Source organism: Centrocercus urophasianus, unplaced genomic scaffold (assembly GCF_019232065.1).
Source record: "Centrocercus urophasianus isolate 14NV4802_14NV808 unplaced genomic scaffold, USGS_Curo_1.0 seq_13, whole genome shotgun sequence".
Classification (NCBI taxonomy): domain Eukaryota; kingdom Metazoa; phylum Chordata; class Aves; order Galliformes; family Phasianidae; genus Centrocercus; species Centrocercus urophasianus.
The window spans coordinates 11,807,320-11,826,961 of NW_024884475.1; the positions used below are offsets into that span (position 1 = coordinate 11,807,320).

Consider the following 19,642-nt stretch of genomic DNA (forward strand, 5'->3'; position numbering starts at 1 on the left):
ACTCTTTTCTGTTTCATCTTAAGTTTTATTTTCTGTGCAATTCATCTTCTTAATTTATGTATTTTTATTTTTTAGACTACTGGCATCTGCCTACTTGATAGCCACTGTCTTTTCCTTGCTTTCCAATACCCCTTTTTAAGAATCGCAAATAACCCAAGTTGCTTTCCAGTCCACATTTCTCATGAAGCTTTCTCCAGTTGATTAGAATAAAAATCTAGAAGAATTTTGCCCTCTCTTCCTCTTCTTTATCTGTATTCAATAGCCAAAGCTTTTCTTGTGCTCAGGCTAGTTCTTATGGTTGCTTCTGGTTCGTCTGGACTCATGTGATCTCTCCTGATTTAGTGATGCAGCAGCTCATTGCTGTGATAATGTCTGGTAGTACTTCTAAGCAAGTCTTTGCATCTGTGACATATGGAACACACTTGGTTTAATTGTTTATTTGTTTAATGGTTCGTGGTGGTGGTGTTGCTTTCCTCTTCTTTGGCCTGTTCTTTTTAAAGTAGTGGTTCTTTCTACAGTAAGTTTAGAGGATAGTGGTGGGATGGATTTACTGTATATTGAGACTCACAGTCATTACCCAACCAGAAAAGAGCAATACAGCTATTAAAATACAAGTTGAAAACATTTCTGAAAGTTTTCTGTAAGTTATAGAGCAGAGTAATTTTAATCAGAAGGGAAAATTCCCAGGATTTGTCTGACAAATAGGTGACAGTTTTGGAAACAAACAAGAGGAAAACAGTGAATATTACTTCTAATTAGATGGCCTTTCTGTTTGCTGGCTGATTTGTGTATTAGCTACCAGTCAGGTGGACTACGCGTTGCTTTTTTCATATGCAACCAATCATGCAGGATGAGGATGAAGATCCTTTGATATAACTCTCAGGGTCATTAGAGTAAGCCTAAAAATTTGTGGAGGAGATTTGGGAGAAGCATTGTTAGTATACTAATGTGCAGGAAAAAATTGATGGTACGGCGTGTAATGGGAGAGGATAGTGGAGAGAGGTGGGGTAGCGTGAGTTGATCGAAGGCATTTCTGTGGCAGGAATTGCAGCAGACCTGGCACTGTTGCATTGAAGCATGAGACGTCTGTAGGGTATAAGGCTTAATTTGGCAAATGAAAATCCCTTATTTTCACTTGTTTAATTGCATTAATATAGTTGTGTTATTCATATCTTGGACAAGTGGGAAATTTTTCATATATGAAAATCTAAGTTAAAGTAGATTTATTCATTTAGGTTTTCTTGCCTGTTTAAAGACATATAACAGGCAGTGATGACTGAATGGTCAACAGGCCCAAGATAAACGTTGGGTAACATGCTGTAGCACAGTCTTCTGATCCTGTCAACTGACTGGATATTAAAATATCTCTATAAAATATGGTTTTCTTGTGTTTATCTACAGAGTATTAATATTTTACTGACAGGAAGGAACAAAAAGTCTTTCAAATGTATTGAAGTAAACCTCCAAATATTCTAGAACCATATGAGGTTTGCATGGAAAGCTCTACCTCAAACGCGCTGGTATTTGGCCTTTTGAGATTGGCCTCCCTTGCTACTAATTTAGTAGCATAAGAATATATTAACCCTACAAGAAAATATTAAATGTATAATGCATCAACTAAAATATAAATAAACAATGTGGACAGGTTTTAATAAGTCTTTTGGTCTACTTGATATAAAAAACTGCATTATTTTCTGGTGTTCTTCTGTACTATGATTTGAATTCACAGATTTCATTATACAACTATTTTACTTTAAAAATGAAGCTCAGCATTTAGGAAATAAGAACGTACGTAAGTGAAATAAGTTACAAACTGTTATACTTTTTTCAGTATTTGAGCTATTCCTCTATCCTACTTGTTCTCTTTATATTTAGAAGTGAAGTATGCACAGTTAGAGAAGTATTTCTTTTCTGGTTGTATTTTCTCCTTACTTGCTCAGTGTTGGATAATATAGGAGATGATAGGATGTATTGTTCTTCCTACATCTTTTACCACTCCAAATGAATGTTCTAAAAAACCTTCCAGCTTATAGAATTGATGGATTTATTGATTGAATTGATGTACTTTTTACTCATACAAATAATTTATATCTCCTTGTTCTGTGAAAATTAGTGTTGCAAAAAGATTTCTTGTGGAGATGGCGAGTGGGAAGAAGATCCCAAATGTATACTTATAGGTGTTATGTTGGGAATTTCATAAGTGACAGTTTGTCTTGTTTCTCAGCCATATTATGTCTGAATATGGGAGGATGACAGATACCGAGCGTGACCAGATAGATCAAGATGCTCAGATATTTATGAGGACATGTGCAGATGCCATTCATCAGCTGAGAACAGAAGGTAAACTGAGCAACTTCTAAATAACTGATAACTTTCTTAGTTATTGGCTAAGGCTAATACGAGAATGAATGTTGCGTGGCATTTTGAGTTCTGGAATGCTTTTGTTAGGAGACTGGTAAAGTCTCATTCCTCTTTTGTTTCATCTTTATAATCCCATTGACTGAGTAGAACCATGACTGATTCTTTCAAGTAAATGAAAGGATAAGCCAGAGCATAGAATTTTATTTGTTCTTGTACACTAATTAACAAGTGTGGTGTGTTTTTGTTTTTAAATAAAAATGATAGTCTTACATATTTACTGTTCAGCTGTAATTTAGCACTATGCATAGAGGACTGAGCCTCTTCCTATGGTGCCCACCTGTAACATTTCACAGGGATACTCTTTCCAAGTTTGAGATATTTAAGTCACTGTGTGAGGTGGAGTAACATCCATATCATTACATTCACTCTTCAAAAATTTTTAACAACTATGGATGTTTTCTTGAGCTGTTGAGCGTAGCTCTTATAATTTTGAACTCAAGTAAAAAACCAACCAAACAAACAAAACCCCAACAAAACAAATTAATATTTCTTAATATAATATTTTAATTGTAAATTTTCTGTAAATGTATATAATACACAATGTTTTACAAGTGTATCAAAATTTTAATTATGAGAAGAATTAACAATTTTACTTATCTGAATGGGAATACCATAGCACAGGGTCCTGGTAATGTAACATCAGGTTGACAGTTTGTCAGTTATTTGTGTGAAGTAATACTCTTCCAACACTGTTTCATGAAAGTTGAGGAAAGAAGTTCTGTTTTGCCATTTTCAGGTAGTCTTTTTGTATGTATGTATTTTAGCAGCATTCTAAAGATTTGCAGTTTTGGGATGCCATCTTGCAACGTTATTCAGAATCACTGAAAGTCATGGAGTAAGTCGTGGAAATTTCAGTGTCAAAATAACAAATATTTAAATTGAAAGAGTGCTAGACACAATCCCAAAGACGTCCCCATAGTCTGTACTCTGGAGAACTTAAAATGTCAGGAGCTCAGCATGTTAAGTGAGTGAAGTCTCTAGACCTGTTCTGCAGTGCTTAGCTTGATGACATCTGTTCTTGTTTAGAAACTTCATGGAGATAACATGACTCAGCAGCATATATAAAAATAACAAGCATTGTGTGACAGAAGTTGGTTTGAGGTTTTACTTTCTTGTAATAATTTACTTGTTTACAGAACCTATGCTTAAATGTAGCAATGTTGAAAACAGTTATGTGTAATATGTATAAAATATTAGTAAGCTCTTGTGTATGAACTGAAAATGCAGACTTCTGTGCAATTCAATAACCAGTTAAAAGATCATGTTGTATCTGTCTTCTGCATTTCAGCACACAAGGACGTCCAGTCTGCTCAGGTGAAGGAGCACAGAACAGCTGTCTTAGACTTCATTGAAGATTACTTAAAAAGTGTGTAGTGTTTCTTCTGCAGTAGTGAGTAGCTAAAAATGAATGAGTGTATTTTAAAAGGAAGAAATTATGCTCTCCTAACCTAAGTTTTTTACTGATCTCTCAAACAGGAGTGTGTAAGCTGTATTCAGAACAAAGAGCCATCCGGGTTAAGCGAGTGATAGATAAGAAGAGACTGTGAGTAGTGAGCTCTCATTGTCAAAACATAGACAAAACAGATTAACCTGTGCTTTTCAGTTTGTATGACATTCAGCAAAATAGATTCTAAGGAGATTTTCTTAGATGGAAGTCTTTAGCTGGATGAGGAACTCTTACTATCAAGAGATGCATTCCAGGGCTGTCTTGTACATCTCGTGTGTAATGTTAATTCTTTAAATGGCAGAATACCGATACAGCGTTGTGTGCTATTCTTATTTGTACATGACTAAAGCACCAAGTTAGTAGAAAGTGGAAGAATAAACCTACTGGACATTTAAAAATATTTTGTTGTATTTGTGGATTTCCCATTAAGGAATATTTTATGTAAAATACTTTAGAATGAAATTTTGCACATTGCTATTGTCTTATATAATTTAGAATATCATCTGCTTTGGTGCAAGAAATATTCATTTCTCTCCTTCTCTCTCCCATTCTTCCACTTTGTTAGTCTTCCTTAGACCATTGTCTTGCTGCTAAAGCACAGTATTATGCTGTGAATGAATTCTCCTTCAGATAGCAAGATTTCATGGCAGATAGAAAATGGCTCAACTTCATACTCTTGTTTGTAACTTCTGAATTGAACCAAATTGCATCTTCTTCTGTCCTCATGCCTCAGACCGCTAACCTGGAGGTAGAAATGTGTGGGAGAAGTAGCTAAAGATGATGTGCTTGCAGGCTCTCTACCCCAAATGTCGAAAAACCATACCTTTAAGGGAGGTTTGTTTTGTTGGTTTTTTTTATACTTGGCATATTTAGTCTACTATGTTGAAATTAGAGAGATGCTTTGAGAAGTCCGTAAGTACGTTTTACTCAGAGTGATTCAGCATGATTAAACACGATTGGATTCACTTATGTATATCTTCCTGAGACAGAAATAGAAGTACAAATCAAAAACAAGCAAACAAAACATGCCAGACCAGTTCTGAAATTTGGTAGATAGTAATGAGAGAAAAGATAGGAGTTGCAAAAATGCTGAGAGCCTATAACCTTGTGGAAAAAGGAACCATACAGAAACATAATGTGTGATACTCTTCATGTGCAAAAACACCTAACCTTACTGGTATTATTCACTGTAAGGAATTTCAGAGAAAGTTAGCATGGTTAGTCTTCTATATAAAATTGGCTAATAAATATCAACTGCTTTGTTCTATTTTTATTATTGTTTCTATGTTAAATGCAAGGTCCAGGATTTCTCAGGTGACTAACCAGGCAAAACAAGTCAATCTGATTTGTACAATGAAAAAGAGCTATGCCAGAAGTTAGGAGATCATTCAATTAATAGAGTAATAAGGCACTAAGAAATAGCCCAGAAGATGCAGCCCTGTTCTGTAATGCTGGAGAGTACTTCCCTACCTCTTCTGTAAGGGCATAAGAATTGAAAACCAGACGTTGGCCAGGTGGGGTCTGTATGCATTGCAGATGTGATATAGTGGCCTAATTATCATTTAAATTAAAAATTAATTTAAATAAATCACAGGGAATAAATCAATCTCTGTGATGACTTGAAGAAAACTCCTTTTTTCATGTGATTTGTCAGTTGATTTGTAATTTCCCCTATGAGTTCAGCAGACGTTTTATGTGATAATATCTCCCATCACTTCAACTATTTCAAAGTAGTGCTTTCCAGATGTTTTGTTCATTTTTAATTGAAAACTTCATAGATTATTATACTGTGGAAAATAAGGACAACAAATAATGAAGGAATACATTTATTTAGAAGTAAATTAATCCTAGTGCAGATCTTATATATGCTTATTAGACAGTTCTGATATGTTTGCAGTAAAAATACACTTTGTTATGTTTACTTTTACATAGCTAAACATCCTAAGCTCTTCAGCAAGTGGCTGGAGTGTTACTGTTTTCTTACATAAGTTGCCCTTTTCAATGGCCTTATATTTTTTTGTTTAATAAACTTTGCCAATTACTAGGGATGGTTCCCCAAAATGAAATGCTGGGAAATAGAAACAGTCAGCTTTTACTAGAAATGTAGTTGGTTTGGATTTTCGGTTTGTACGTTTATTGGTACAAATTTATATTTCATTTCAAATATTTTTCCATTATAATTTCTTGTGAATTATGTCTGAAGTTACTAAAATCAGCTTGATTTGATTATATTTTGAATTAATGTTTTTATAGTATCAGAATTTTATAATTTGAATGGTATGGATACCCAGAGAAGTTTTTTGGTTTCTTCCTCAGTATTCAGCAAACTGAGTGAGGAGAGATGAGAAATTCTTCCTGTGAAATGACCAGAAATCAGACTTGCAGAGTTTTATGAATGCATGCTGTTATTTTCTCCTTGTTTAAATAAAGTAGTCAGCCAGTGATGACTAATACATGATACTGTTTTTCTCAGAATTTTTTGAGTTAGAATTTAGATGCAATACAAAGGAGGAAGGCCACAAAATGCAGCACCTTCTGTTGAGCAGCAGGAGAAGATTGTAGATCATAATGAGATTAACTGTTGATTACATTTGAGAGGGGAGGAAGTGATGAAGGTGGCACAGCAGGTGATGCAGCACGTTATTTCTTGGTGCTTTTCTGTTGTTGTTCTTTAGCTTCTCCATCAGCACAATTGCTAAGCGTTCAGCCATCCACCAGGTAGTTACAGAATTCATTGTAGACAACAGTAGACCATGAAGGTTTACTAGAAAAAACAGTATTTAGCCACTCATTTTAGACTTCGTGGTGCCATGGTGAAAAATCCTTGACGAGTGCAGAAGTACTGACATAAGTACTGAATGTGCTTCTCATTTTCTGTTGGTTTTGTATTGAAATTTCATAGCAGGCACTTCGGTGGAATGTGTATCTGATCATTACATACAGTTTTTCTTTTCTTTGCTTCTAAATGGTCTGTTGTGTCTCTTGGCAGACAAGGTAAGGATTGCTCTCATCCTGGTTAAACTATTCTTTACAGCCAGTTAAATAAAATAAACTTGTTTCAGGAAAGAGCTACTTCTCTTACTTTTTCCTCATGATAACTTAAAATATAAAGTAAACTGTTAAATGGCACTTGAAAAAATTAACTGGGTGAGATGGCTATTTTTTAGTAAAAAAAAATTCAGTGTGATATGATAGATTTTTTTTGAAAGGAAGTTTAAGAAAATGCCTGGTTTTCATGCTGGGGCCTTCAAAATTCTTCTCAGCTCTGAATATGTGATGTGTATTGTTCAAGATTACGTGCATTCTTTGCTTTTGTAACAGTATTTCAGTGAAGGTTGCAAGTTCATTTTGTATCTAGACTGGGAAATCTTCATTATGAAGTCTGCAAAAGCAGGTTGAAGTGTGATGAATTTAAGTAATCTGTGTTTTTTCTTAGTTTAGAGATGCAGTTGCACTCAATTAAATTGCAGGCTCTTGTGCTTGTAGGTCCAAACTTGAACCTGAGCAGAGCACTGTATCCAAATCAGCTCTTTCTCCTGAAAAATGTTCCCAGAATTCTTCAGATGAGTCTGAAGAAAAACTTTCTGCAGAGGAAAATAAAGGTAAGAATAAAACAACTACAGGCCTATTCCTGTAATTTGCACTTTTCTGTTTTCTTCTTCCCTGAGTTGATTGGACTTTTGAGAAGCACACTGTGGGAGTGAGGAAGCAGTCTAAAGCTTTCCGATGTTCTTCCAAGCAGCTAAAAAAGTCTTGCTGGATTTCCTCATTCCCTCAATAAACTCTGTGTGAACTCTCCTTTTTATTTATTTTTTTCACTATCTTTTCAGTTGTGAGATCTGCTTCATTTTCCAGATCCCTTTGACTGATGGCAAAGAATTGGAAAGTAGCTCAGTGACTTTGCAGTAGTTTTTAGATTTTAAGCACACAGACCTTGAGATAGGCACGTCTGCAGTAGCAACACAAAGGTAGAATATGTTCTTAAAGGGGTTTTTATGACTGGCCAGGCACAGCCTTGAATTTCTTTGCTGGAAGGGTTGCACCTTCTCTTTCAGTAGGCAGGAAATAGCCGCAAGTCTAAAGCAGCATCTCTGTCCTCGCAGTCATTTCAACTGCCAGTATTGACAGAACTCAGTAATTTCTTAGTGGCTGCTTCTGAGGTTGTATAAGCAAGTCTCCTCTCAGACAATCTCAGGATGGCCCCTTGGTCCGTTCCGGGGTGTGCACACTTACAGAATTTTATTGCAGAGTGCCCTTCTGAATGCTACCGCTGTGCAGGTAATTTCAGGTTTCATACCTGAAGAGAAATCTTGTTTCCACAATCCTGGAGCTGTTTTCCCTGGCTTGATTTGTCCTGCTGGTACTGTCTAGAGGAGTCTGAGGTACGGTGTGATTACAGCATGAAAGTTATGTTTGGAGGGAAACAGAAACTGCAGCAAACGAGGCATTGCATTAGGGTAATGCTTCATCAGGATAGGGAAAAGTGCACCAAATGGCTGTACTACTCTGCTGATCTGTTGTTTCTTTTCTGTTTTTTATGAAGAGTGAAGTTTCTCTGAGGAGTGACTTGCAGGTCACACGAAGGGTGGGTTCATGTGAAGGATGGGTTCATGTGAAGGGTGTACTCCATTTCTGAATGAAGGCTCATTCATACTGAATTACCTCACAACATACAGTTTCTTTTTTGATATGGTATTGCTTATCTTTCTAACCAGTTTGTAGTGCAGCCCTATTGATACACATTGGGTTTTTTTTCTCCTCTCCGGAGGCTGAATTTACCATAAGAAGGTTTTGATCTGGTGTTATTTCTAGTGCTTAGTACATTTTTATAGTATGTCTTAAGAGATGCAGCACACAGGCATGTGGATGAGTTTCACCTTAACACGTTATCAGTATGTCACAGCTGTGAGTTCGTACCAACAGAAAAGGAACAGCACAGTAACAACTGCAGAGCTCAGTGCTTTCCTTGTTCTTGAACGTCTCCACAGCCTCTGAAAGCATCGTGCAAAGCATCACTGCTCAGAAATCTGTGCCACACTGTGGGAAACATAGTTCTGTGGTTGCTCTGGAAACAGCAAACCATTGTAATAGACAGAAATTACGCTTAGTTTATTACATGTTTTGCTTACTCCAGTTTTAGTTCTTACTAGTAGTTAAAGACAATGCTGACCAGTCTTAGATGAAACTAGAAAAGTTGTATATCAACATAAATCTGCCTGAAATGGACTGTAACTGCACACAGTGTGCATTTTGTAGCTCCGGTTCATAGAAATCAGTCTTGTAGCTTCACTGGTAGGTCCATGGCAATAACGTGAATGAGATGATTAATGGACAAACAGCTCTGTTCAAGTCTTACTGCCTTTGATTTTTCTACTTTTTAACAAGTAAATACACTGGGAAAATGTTTGTGTTCAGAAATAAGCCATTTCATCCTCAGGATATTGGTGGTTTAGAATGTTATGGTTGTTTGTGTCTCTGAAATATTGGTCAGCAGAGTGCTTGGGTTCCTTGTTTAAATGTCTCAGCTGTAAAGATAGCTCTTCTGGGAGAGGTTGTGGTCCTGTCCTTAATTTTAAAATTATGATGAAAAGCTGGGTGTCCTCCTTGGAGTGCCAGGGCACCACTTGGGTTTTGTCTGGTGTTGTGACAGGTATAAACCAAAATGTGATACTTTTGAGACAAAGCACCTGCTTATATTGGGGTTATGCTGGACATGCCTTTGTGGTAGGAGAATTGTCTCTCTGGAGATATGCTCTGCTGGCAGTATTTGTTTGCATACTACAAATCTAATGTTTCATGTATAGAAATAAAAGTAAATAATAAGTAGCTTTTGAACTGGTCCATTGTCTTAGCAGCTGTCTTCCCTCAGCATGGAGAAGGGCTCATCTTTATTATTATTTGATCTTCAGTTTGTATCTCCATTATTAATTAACTACATCTATTTCAGCAAGTGAAACACAGTTAGCTCTTTTCTCTGTCTGGATTTTGCTGGATGAATTGTAGAAAAGCATTGATGTCAGCTCCATGAAAGCTGCAGAGCACCTTTCAAAGTGACTAGAAATGTACCATGGTGACAGAATGCAGCTCTGGGGACACGTGTCATTCTCACTTACCTCTTACTTGGGTATTTACTTATTAGCAATCACATTGGATACAGGTGCTGTTTTTTAACAGTGCTGACAGTGCCTGAAAGTAATTGGTTCCTCTGGGATAAAATAGGAATATAACTTATTTCTTAGCTCTGTAAACTAATTATCTTCTTTTCTTTGAATCCAATATATTTTGATATTTGTTTACCTAATCAATATTTTTAAATGATAAGTTTTGAGTCTCTGTGAAATAGATTGAAAATACTGATGATGCCCAGTGGAAAACATCAGGTTGAATCCTTTCTGTGCAATGTTTAGAAATGTTCTTGGTTTTTTTTCCGTGTTACTTGTAAGAAAGAACATTTTATTTAGAGACCATATCCTTCATTTGTAACATTCTTACTGTTTATCCATCCTGGTTTGGTTTTTGGGAATCAGAATGTCCAGCAGTGCTCTCTTACAAAATGTATTTTTCAAAAGTTTTTGCAAATATTCTGATGAAGGATTAAAGGAGAAAATTTCTTCTTATAATACTTTCAACATATTTTACATAAATAGGACTGCTTCTCAAGAGAGCTAGTGATCTGAATGATAATCAGTACTACTTATGCAATAGAAAAAGAAGTATTAAAGGTTTAAAAACCCATAGCAAAACAAATGACAGGACTTGTAAATGCTTTAAAAACAAACAAAACCCAGGAAAACCAATGACCCTCCTCCCCCCCCAAAAGCAGGAGAATGAGTAGAATAAATAGAAAGCCTGAAAGCTATAAAGAAGTGAAAACTAAACCTGACTGTATTTTAATTTGCAATTTACAACTGATAAGTTAAAGCAAGTTCAAATTTGAATTCATTTGTGTTTGGTACAAATCTCTGTTTTTGAGTTTGTAAAAATGCCTCTGAGGGGAAGGAGGCCTTCTCAAGGTTGCAATATTACTGTCAGTTTAAACCAATGTTAGAGCAGCTTCAGAAGCAGTAGGTTCCTGCTGTAAAGTTCCTTTTTGTTCCCATTCTAACTTCCTTGTCTATAATTAGAGGTATATAATTAAGCCTAAAAATAAATCTTCTAGAAGGGAATATCCTAGAAATAGCCATTGAAGATGTTTTGTGCCCAACTCCTGCTAAGATTTATGCAGATGATTAGCTTTAATCAAAGGGAAAGTGCTGGTGAAATCAGTGGAGCAGCTCTGATGTGTAGGGGTTATTTTGTGGGTTCAGAACTGATTCTGTTACATGGAGGAAGGCCCCTTGCCCAGAGTGCTGTGGGATTTGCCCTGCGAAATGCAGTCTTAGCAGTATGTGGAAGCCAGATTTCTCTTGTCAACTAAGCTCAAAATGTCTTTGAGATTCTGTTTTTATATTTGAAGAATGAGGAGCTGGTGGTTCTATCAAATCTCATTGGAATATAGTAGCTCTGCACATAGGCTGTCATTTTGAAAATTGTTTTACAATCATAGAATGGCTTAGGTTGGAGGAGACCTTAAAGATCATCCAGTTCCAATTCCCTGCTGTGGGCAGGGACTCCCTGGTTTTGTTCTACATTCAGATGCTATGGTATATTCTGCCCTATTAAGTCTCAGTCCATTGTGAGTTGTTTTACATCTCTTAGTGTCAGTATTTTATTCCAACTCCTCATAGTCCAGAAATTCTCATGTATGTGTGCACCTCTGCCCTAGTTTAAAAGTTAGAGGCCATTGGTGTAATTTTGTGCTATAACTGTATGCTCAATTTCAGATAATGAGAAATGCTATCTGATGGTTTTATCAGAGCTCAGAAATAATGAAAAATGCCTATTGCTTCACTGCTCACTGTCCTGCATTGTCTCAAACTGTGGTTGTTCTGTTACAGACAGGAATCTGCCCGACGCTCAGTCTAACCTTGGGCTATGGGGGGATGGTAAAGGTGAAGATGAGCTGTCACCTGAAGAAATACAAATGGCAAGTATGCATTTAGTCTCATTGTCCATTTTGTTGTGCTTCCTGCTGTGTTCACGTGTGCTAAGAAAGTTCAGAGTTATACAAGCTCGTTTACAGCTTTCATGTGATGCAGAGCCGTGACACAATATACGTTTTGTACACAGATTCCTGGTTCTTCTAGTAGCCATTAAGACTTAAAATTGCTATGAAATGTTTTCATGCAGCCATGCTATTTTCATGGAATCATAGGATCACCAAGATTGGAAAAGATCCAAGGTCATCCAGTCCAACTGTCCACCTGCTTCCAATATTTTCCCACTAACCACGTCCCTTAGTACCACATCGCCATGTTTCTTGAACACTTCTAGGGATGGTGACTCCACCACCTCCCTGGGCAGCCTGTTCCAGCACCTGACCACTCTTTTGGAGAGGAAGATTTTTCCTGATAGCCAACCTGAACCTCCTCTGGTGCATTGTGAAGCCATTCCCTCTGGTTCTATTGCTAGTTATGTGGGAGAAGAGGCTAACCCCTTCCTCACCATAACCTCCCTTCAGGTGATTATAGAAAATGATAAGGTCTCCCTTGCACCTCCTCTTCTCCAGACTGAACAATCCCAGCTGCCTCAGCCTCTTCTCATAAGATTTGTGCTCCAGACTCCTCCTCACAGCTTTGTTGCCCTTCTTTGACCATTTTCCAGGGCCTCGATGTCTTTCTTGTAGTGAGGAGCCCAAAAATGAATATAAACTCAAGGTGAGGCCTCACCAGAGCCGAATACATGGAGGTGATCAGCTCACAGATCCAATTAGAAGTGTCCTTTGAAATAAAAAATGTTTTAGAAATTAGAAGTTTTATTTGCTTTCTTAGGAAACAGTAGAAGTCAAAGCAACATCAGGAATGAGCAGTAAAGGTTTTGTGAGTAAATCTTTTTACTTAGGCTACTTCTAGAAGACAAATAGTTATTTTTTATTCCTCTTTGTTAGGTTTATCAGAGTGACTTTATTAGAAAAAATAGCTATAAGCCTTCAATCACAACAGAATCTCATTGACTTTGCCTTTTCTGCATGTCTCCCATTATCAGCTGTTTTATGCATGGGTTTAATCCATTTCTGTTTGTGACTGATAGGCTACAACATCCAACATACAAGTGATTGCTGGCAGCCTGTCTTACTTTCTGACATTCCTGTAATTGTAATGCATGCATTGCATTGTTTCTATACAGAAGCAAAGCTTCTTTATAAATAGCCTGTGGGTGAACAGTTTTCAAAATGGTGAGCTGCAGTGCAGGGTTGCTGCAGTATGAAAACCTGAAGCTCCCTTGGCAGTGACTGGGATGTTGCCAAGCAGAATTGTGCATCACTTCCCATCACGGATGAGTAAGTCGCATGAAATTATGGTTTATCAAAGAGAGCAGGTTGCTTTTGATGCTATCACATTGTATTTGAGAACATGTTTGAAATCAGAAGGTTTAGTCCTGCTTTCTGTTTTCTTTTTGAGCAGGATTCGTTGGATATAGCTGTTGTTCTGTGCTTGTGCACAGTGTTATTAGCCTCCAGGGGATCGGGAGGAAAAGCATCAGAAGCACCATCTGAAAGGGCATAACTAAAAACTGACTACTGAGTGTGCTGGATTGCTTTTTTTAGGCTTCTCTGTAGTAAGTTTTAAATGTGTTACGTCTCTTGCCGTGGTTCTTCAGGAATGAATGCATTTCTTTTTTATGGAATCCATTTATACTTTTTAGAGTAAAGCCTCAGATACTTCACGACTTACGAGAGTTTCCTGAGCCTGTGAGTTTCTTCTGTTATCTCATGAAGAAAAATTAAGCATCTTCAAATGCTGATTTTTTTTGCCCATCTAAGATATATTTTTCCTCTGGAATAAGTTGTCTTTATTGACTCGTGTAGTAGAATGATCCGAATCTGAAGTAAGACAAAAGACATATTGGTAGTTTAATACTCTGAAGGATTTCCAGACTCCTGAATCTCCAGTCCTGAGACGCCTAGTGTGAGGCATTTGTCTGGCTGTTCCTGGGGGAGAGCCATGAGACAAAGTATCCATTATTATTCTTGTCCTTTTAGACCTCTCTCATGCCTTATTTATTATTATATATTCTAAAAAAAATTGTAGTTTCTGTGATTTTTCTAGCACTCTTGTGAAGCAATACAGGCTTGCTTTCTACCTCTGCTAAAAATTACAAGCATTACCAACATACTTCCATATTATATCTTTGAAGGAAGTATGTTTATTATGACATAAAAAAGGAGTCTGGATTCATGGTAGTGTTAATGGAGACATTTGCTCTTTCCTCACCAGTTAGTTGCCTTGTAAGTGAGCTGCTTGTTTCTGGTTATAGCAAATGACCCCAGCAAAGGTAGTTTCTTGTCAGGTCATTCTTTATGGTTGGATTGCATTGCACTGCATATACTGGGATTGTTGAGCTGGAAATTGAAAGTTTTATCTAACATATGTTTGCACAATAGGTTTTCCAAGGTAAACTTTGCTACTCATGTGTTGATGCTGAGAGCTGAGTGCAAGCCATTGGTCTGTTCCATGGACCTCCAGTGTTTGCTGATATATTTTTTTTTTTTCTTTTAATTATTTTTAAAATTTTGTAGGGTTAAAGAACACTGTTATTGACAGAGGCTATGGACGTGTGCTGTGACAGCTCCACAGCAACATTGCCTTCAGTGCCTTTCCAAGGGAAGTTATAGCTGGGAGTTGGACTTAATTACTAGAAGTTGGGTACTGTGTAATGGACTTCAATGTCACTGAAGCCATATTCTAATTTTCATGATAGTTTAGATCCAAGATATAAATATTGGTGTAACTTAGAAATAATTCAGGTGCTTCAAAGTAATATGAAATGCTTACTGATAAATTGGGCTTTCAGTGCAGGAGTTAGAAGTCTTTACAAACACTTAATGAACCATCCCAGCTTCAGGAATTTGTGATTTCTACTTCCTAATGTTTGATTTGTGAAGAGTGGACCAATTCAAGTTACTAAAAAGCAGTCCTCAGGAGAGGGCAGGTTATGGTGTAGAACCTGCTGTGTGGTTTCAAATTGGAACACATTGTATCAAATTATACCTTAAAAAAATATAAATAAATAAAATCCCAGTTGTGGCTCCATGGGCTTTCCTGCAGGTAAAAGAACAAAATAAAGCCCATTTGGATGATTACAGCAGGAGTTTATGTCATTATTTTCACCTGAGCAGACGTTTCTACATCACTCAAAGCAGTGGCAAACTGTTGTATGATTTGCACAGTAAGTTTCAATTTATAACTGAGCACCTGAATGTTCTCATAGTGGTTATGAGCAGGTGTCTCATGGCTGTGAAGAGTGGAAAAAAATCTGTTTCTGCTGTTTGAGCGAAAATATATAATTTTCTCTGATTTCTTATCTTGGCTTTTGTCCTAAGTTCAGGTATAGCACACTGAATGATTTATTTCAGGGGATGACAAAAGAACTGTAATTATTCCTGCCAGACATTAGATTTTAGGGAATATCTGAAGCCGTTGGTCACTTCCTGCCATGCTTTGGTAACAGTATTTCACTGTTATCAAGGAGGCTACTTTAGTAAGCTGCATGTCACAGAGAGCTGTGATGGCTGGAGTTGGTTGTATGTCTCCATCATTTAACCCCTCTGGGGACACACTGGTGGCTGGTGGTGTGTTCTGTGCTCTTTTATTCGCTTGCCCGTTTTACCAGATCCTGCTACTGAGCCATTTGGTTTGTCTGCCACAATTTCAAATAGCAAAGACTATTGGGCAGTTTAAAAAGCAGTTCATGCCAGTGGAAGATTTTATCAAAGGTTGTTTGCTTTTTTTTTGTTTTGTTTTGTTTTGTTTTTAATAGAACTTTCTTAATTGGATTTGTGCTGTGTGTAAGGGGTTAAAAGCATTCATTCTTTCTTTCTTTAACATTCACCTTCTGAATTACTTATTATCTCAGTTTTGCTCAGGGATATTTTGGGGATATTTTGATGCTGAATATGTGTGCAGAAATACTTATTTCTTACAGAAATCAGGAAAACAATTACAGCTTATTGGCTCTGCTCCATCCCTCCATGTCCATGCAGTCGACTCAGTGCTAACCTGCATGGATTTGTTCACTGCTTTGTTCTGAGGTGGCTCCCTTAAAATCTGAGACACATCAGAGTGAACATAAAGGAGTTCAGTGACAGAAAACTTCTAACCATGTGCTGTGTATTGGTTGATTATGGTTTAACAAATGCTCTGTAGGCAGACACTGCAGCTTAGCTCCCAGTATCCACACTGCCTTGGTTCAGTTGTGCCAGGCAGCTGCTGTGGTGGGCTTCATTTTACTAATTCAGTTCAGCAGCAGCATCTGGTTCTCTTGCAAGCTGAAGTGTTGGGCATTAGCTCTAACGTTGAGCAGGTCCTACTGCACACACTGCAGACCCAGTCTGACTTGTGAGCAGGGCTGCATTGCTGACAACACACTGCTGTGTCCCAGAAAGGACATCCAGACCAGGGTATCCTCTTCTCAGCCACCTTGCTATGCTGATTCTGTTAATGAAATTGGAACTTGATTGAATTACACCAAAATCCCAAAGCTAGTTCAAACTAAGTAGATTAACAGCAGTAGAATTGGGCTTGCTGTCTTACATAGATCCAGTGTCAAATTCTTTGGGATTTTAATCCTGTTTTCTGGTATTGGGGCTGCTGTGTTCCACTCAGGATGTGGAAGTGAAGCTTCTTAGAGTGCATACTAGGCAAGAATTTCAGGTGAGGTCTGTCCTGCATCTTGCTTCTGTATAACCACAGAGACTGGTCTGTCTTAGTGTGTGAGAAATGTACAAAGACCTGGAAATCCTCGCTGTTCCTGAGGCTCTGGCCATGTAGAATGAATTGGCAGAACACCTCGATTCACCCCCACCCCCCCTCCCAAACTGGGCAGGTGACCTCTTCCACAGGAAGCATCCTGCTGTTCCTGATGGCAGGAACCTGTGGCAGGAGCAGCCTGCAGGAAGTTCTGAAGGCGTATTGCTGTATCCTGTGCCTGCAGAAGAGACAGCAGCACAGCTCCTCTGTGGCTTGAACAGCTCTGCTGGAAGGGCTGCAGGACCAAATTCATGTAGGCACCTGGAGAACTCCACCTCACAGTGCCCTGTCTTAAAAGCACTGTCCTTACAATGCTGTTTCCAACTAACTCCACTATGACACATTAAGTGTCTCAGCTGTATTCTAACAGTGTGTATTTTGTTGCAGCAGATTGTGTCATTGTACTTGTTCCATAATGAATCCCAATTGATCTGACAGTGAAGTACATCAGGAAAATCAAAGCTTGTTTTCCTGCATAAAGTCTACTCAGCGTGGCATTTTTCAAATACAAGCATGAGAGTGTATTTAAATGTTTCATTGATTACTTGGGAGTTTTAAATGAGAGAGATTGGCTGGGATAACTGAAGTGAGGGCAAAGCATTTGTAAAGTATGAATATCAGATGGCAAAATGCTTCATAGTGTAGTGAAATCTAAAAGCTGTAATTTCATGCCATGAGTAGTACGTGAGTGAGGTGAATGATGGTGTAAAGACAGAGCACCACATGCTATGAAAGCTTTCCCTACTCAAGGACTAAAATAAAAAAGACAAGTTTAAGGCAGTACATTTTCCTCAGTGCAGAACTCTTGTGCCAACTGCAGGTTAATTTTGGGTCTGGCTCATAATAGTAAGAAGCATTACAGTGCTTGATGACAGATGTGCAGGCTTATATTGGTCACTTAGGCTGATGGTGGTAATTCTGGAAGAGCTATGTGAAGAAAGGGGAAGGGTGGGTGGGTGGGGATGGGGCTGGAGAAAGTTCATTGAGTCCAGGCATGTGAACTCTGAGACTGACTGCTTCCTTTCTTCCAGTTTGAACAGGAGAACCAGAGGCTGGTTGGTGAAATGAATAACCTGTTTGATGAAGTCAGGTATGGTTTTCTGTTCCTTGGACAGATAACTGCTGTAACCAGGATAACATCCATGCACGGTGACTGCTGTGGGACACTGTGCTGCAGGGGCTTATCTACCTGTATGGATTTACATGTCCTGTTCTCTCACAGTGTGAAGACAGGTTCCAAATTTACATTAAAGTTACTCAAAATAGTGCTGGTAAAATGTGGAAGGTTTACATTCTCTCTCAGCTAAGTTGTAAAAGAGTGAGCTGTCTGTTGCAGATGCAGTGCTAGGGGAGGTGCTTATCGGATGGAGAATCTAAACCTGAGGCAGGGAGAAATTCTTGTGTGAGCTTCTAACGGAGTATTTCTTTTCTTTGCCAAGGCAAATTGAAGGAAAAGTGGTAGAAATTTCCAGATTGCAAGAGATATTCACTGAGAAAGTCTTGCAACAGGTTAGTAAAACTTGATGTTACTGTAGCAAATACTGCTTTAAGGTTTTCCTGGGTGTATTTTGCTCTTGGTTATATGCAAGATTTAAACACAAGATTAATGATTTTTTGACATAACTGTGAAGGGAAAGGTTTTTTTAGGGTTTTCTTTTTAAACCAAAATCCCGAATGGTAACCACTACTGTTACATGCTGGTGCATACTGGAAATGGAAAATGCAATGTCTTGGACTGATCTCTCTGAAAATTAGTGTTCTGTCTGGTGTGTTATGTAACAGCAGATTTCTGTCAGTTCCAGAGGAACTGTCAAAAATGAGACAGCTTAGATTTGATTGTAGGTAAGCAGGGGACTTTCTATTGATCTTGGTGGCCTCAGCTCAGACTCATAAAGACACAGATGATTAAAAAATTACAGCTTAATTACTTCTGTGCCTTTGCTTCGCTGAAGGCAGCATAAATGAAGCTGCAATGTTAATAAGATCAGATTTTATTTTACTTTTGAGTTCTTTCCAGACCCTTACTGGTGTTTTTGTATTTTTTTTTTTTCTTTCAAGCTTTGTCAGTGTTTCTTATTTTTATTATTCTTAACAGGAAACTGATATTGACAATATCCATCAATTAGTTGTGGGCGCAACAGAGAATATCAAGGAAGGCAATGAAGACATAAGAGAGGTGATGTCTCTAAATAATGTTTCTAAAATTGACTTCTTTCTCCTACAGTTCAGTTTTGCCCAAGTGTTACTCCAACAAGCTGTGCACACAGCACGTTTAGTGTGTATTGTGGTACTGGGATGTGATTTTTTGAAAAGCTGTGAAGAAACGTAGCTGACTTAGTTTGTGCTGCTTGCCTTGCTAACCATGACTGAGTAACTGTATGGGCCAGCTGAAATCTGCTTCGTGTTACCCTGTTTTGAAACAAACATCTCCCTGCGCGTGCATTCAGGCACCTCTGAAGTTTGTGTCCTTTTGTTGGTTTTGTTTTCCAGTTTCTTTAGCTTTAGAAAAAAAAAAAAAAAAAAACAAAAAACCAAAAACGTTTTTTGGGCCTGAAAGACAGTACTGGGACTGTTGAAACTGGAGTTCAAGGTTAAGCTTTATCAGAAGTCTCCTTACCATGCTGACCACATCTCACATGTGCCCAGTAAACAACTCTGTCCCATTGTCCTACTGATGAGAATGAGATGATGATTTATTCAGGAACTGAGACTTCAGTAACGACAGTTCCTAAATTGGGCTCTGGAGTAAATAGCTCAGTTTCTTGTCCCTTTTCTTTATTTTTTTTCCCTCTCATGAAAGTACACAGAATATGTAGTTAAAGGATGCATTACCTACTACTCAGCTGGTCAGAAGCATGCATCAAAAATATATTGGCGAGCATGACTTAGCTACTTAAAACTTCTGTCTCGGGAACTTGTTTCCACA

At 37.9% G+C, this 19,642-nt stretch overlaps 1 protein-coding gene across 1 annotated transcript in view; it reads left to right on the top strand.

Moving 5' to 3' along the window:
- STX18 (syntaxin 18) overlaps positions 1-19,642 on the top strand; it is a 53,886-nt gene that overhangs the window by 31,594 nt on the left and 2,650 nt on the right. Inside the window, exons 3-10 of the mRNA XM_042811996.1 lie at positions 2,225-2,340; positions 3,710-3,787; positions 3,898-3,964; positions 7,355-7,470; positions 11,806-11,894; positions 17,748-17,806; positions 18,156-18,225; positions 18,812-18,892. Of these exons, the coding sequence (XP_042667930.1) occupies positions 2,225-2,340; positions 3,710-3,787; positions 3,898-3,964; positions 7,355-7,470; positions 11,806-11,894; positions 17,748-17,806; positions 18,156-18,225; positions 18,812-18,892 (676 nt within the window). The remainder of the gene's footprint in view (positions 1-2,224; positions 2,341-3,709; positions 3,788-3,897; positions 3,965-7,354; positions 7,471-11,805; positions 11,895-17,747; positions 17,807-18,155; positions 18,226-18,811; positions 18,893-19,642) is intronic.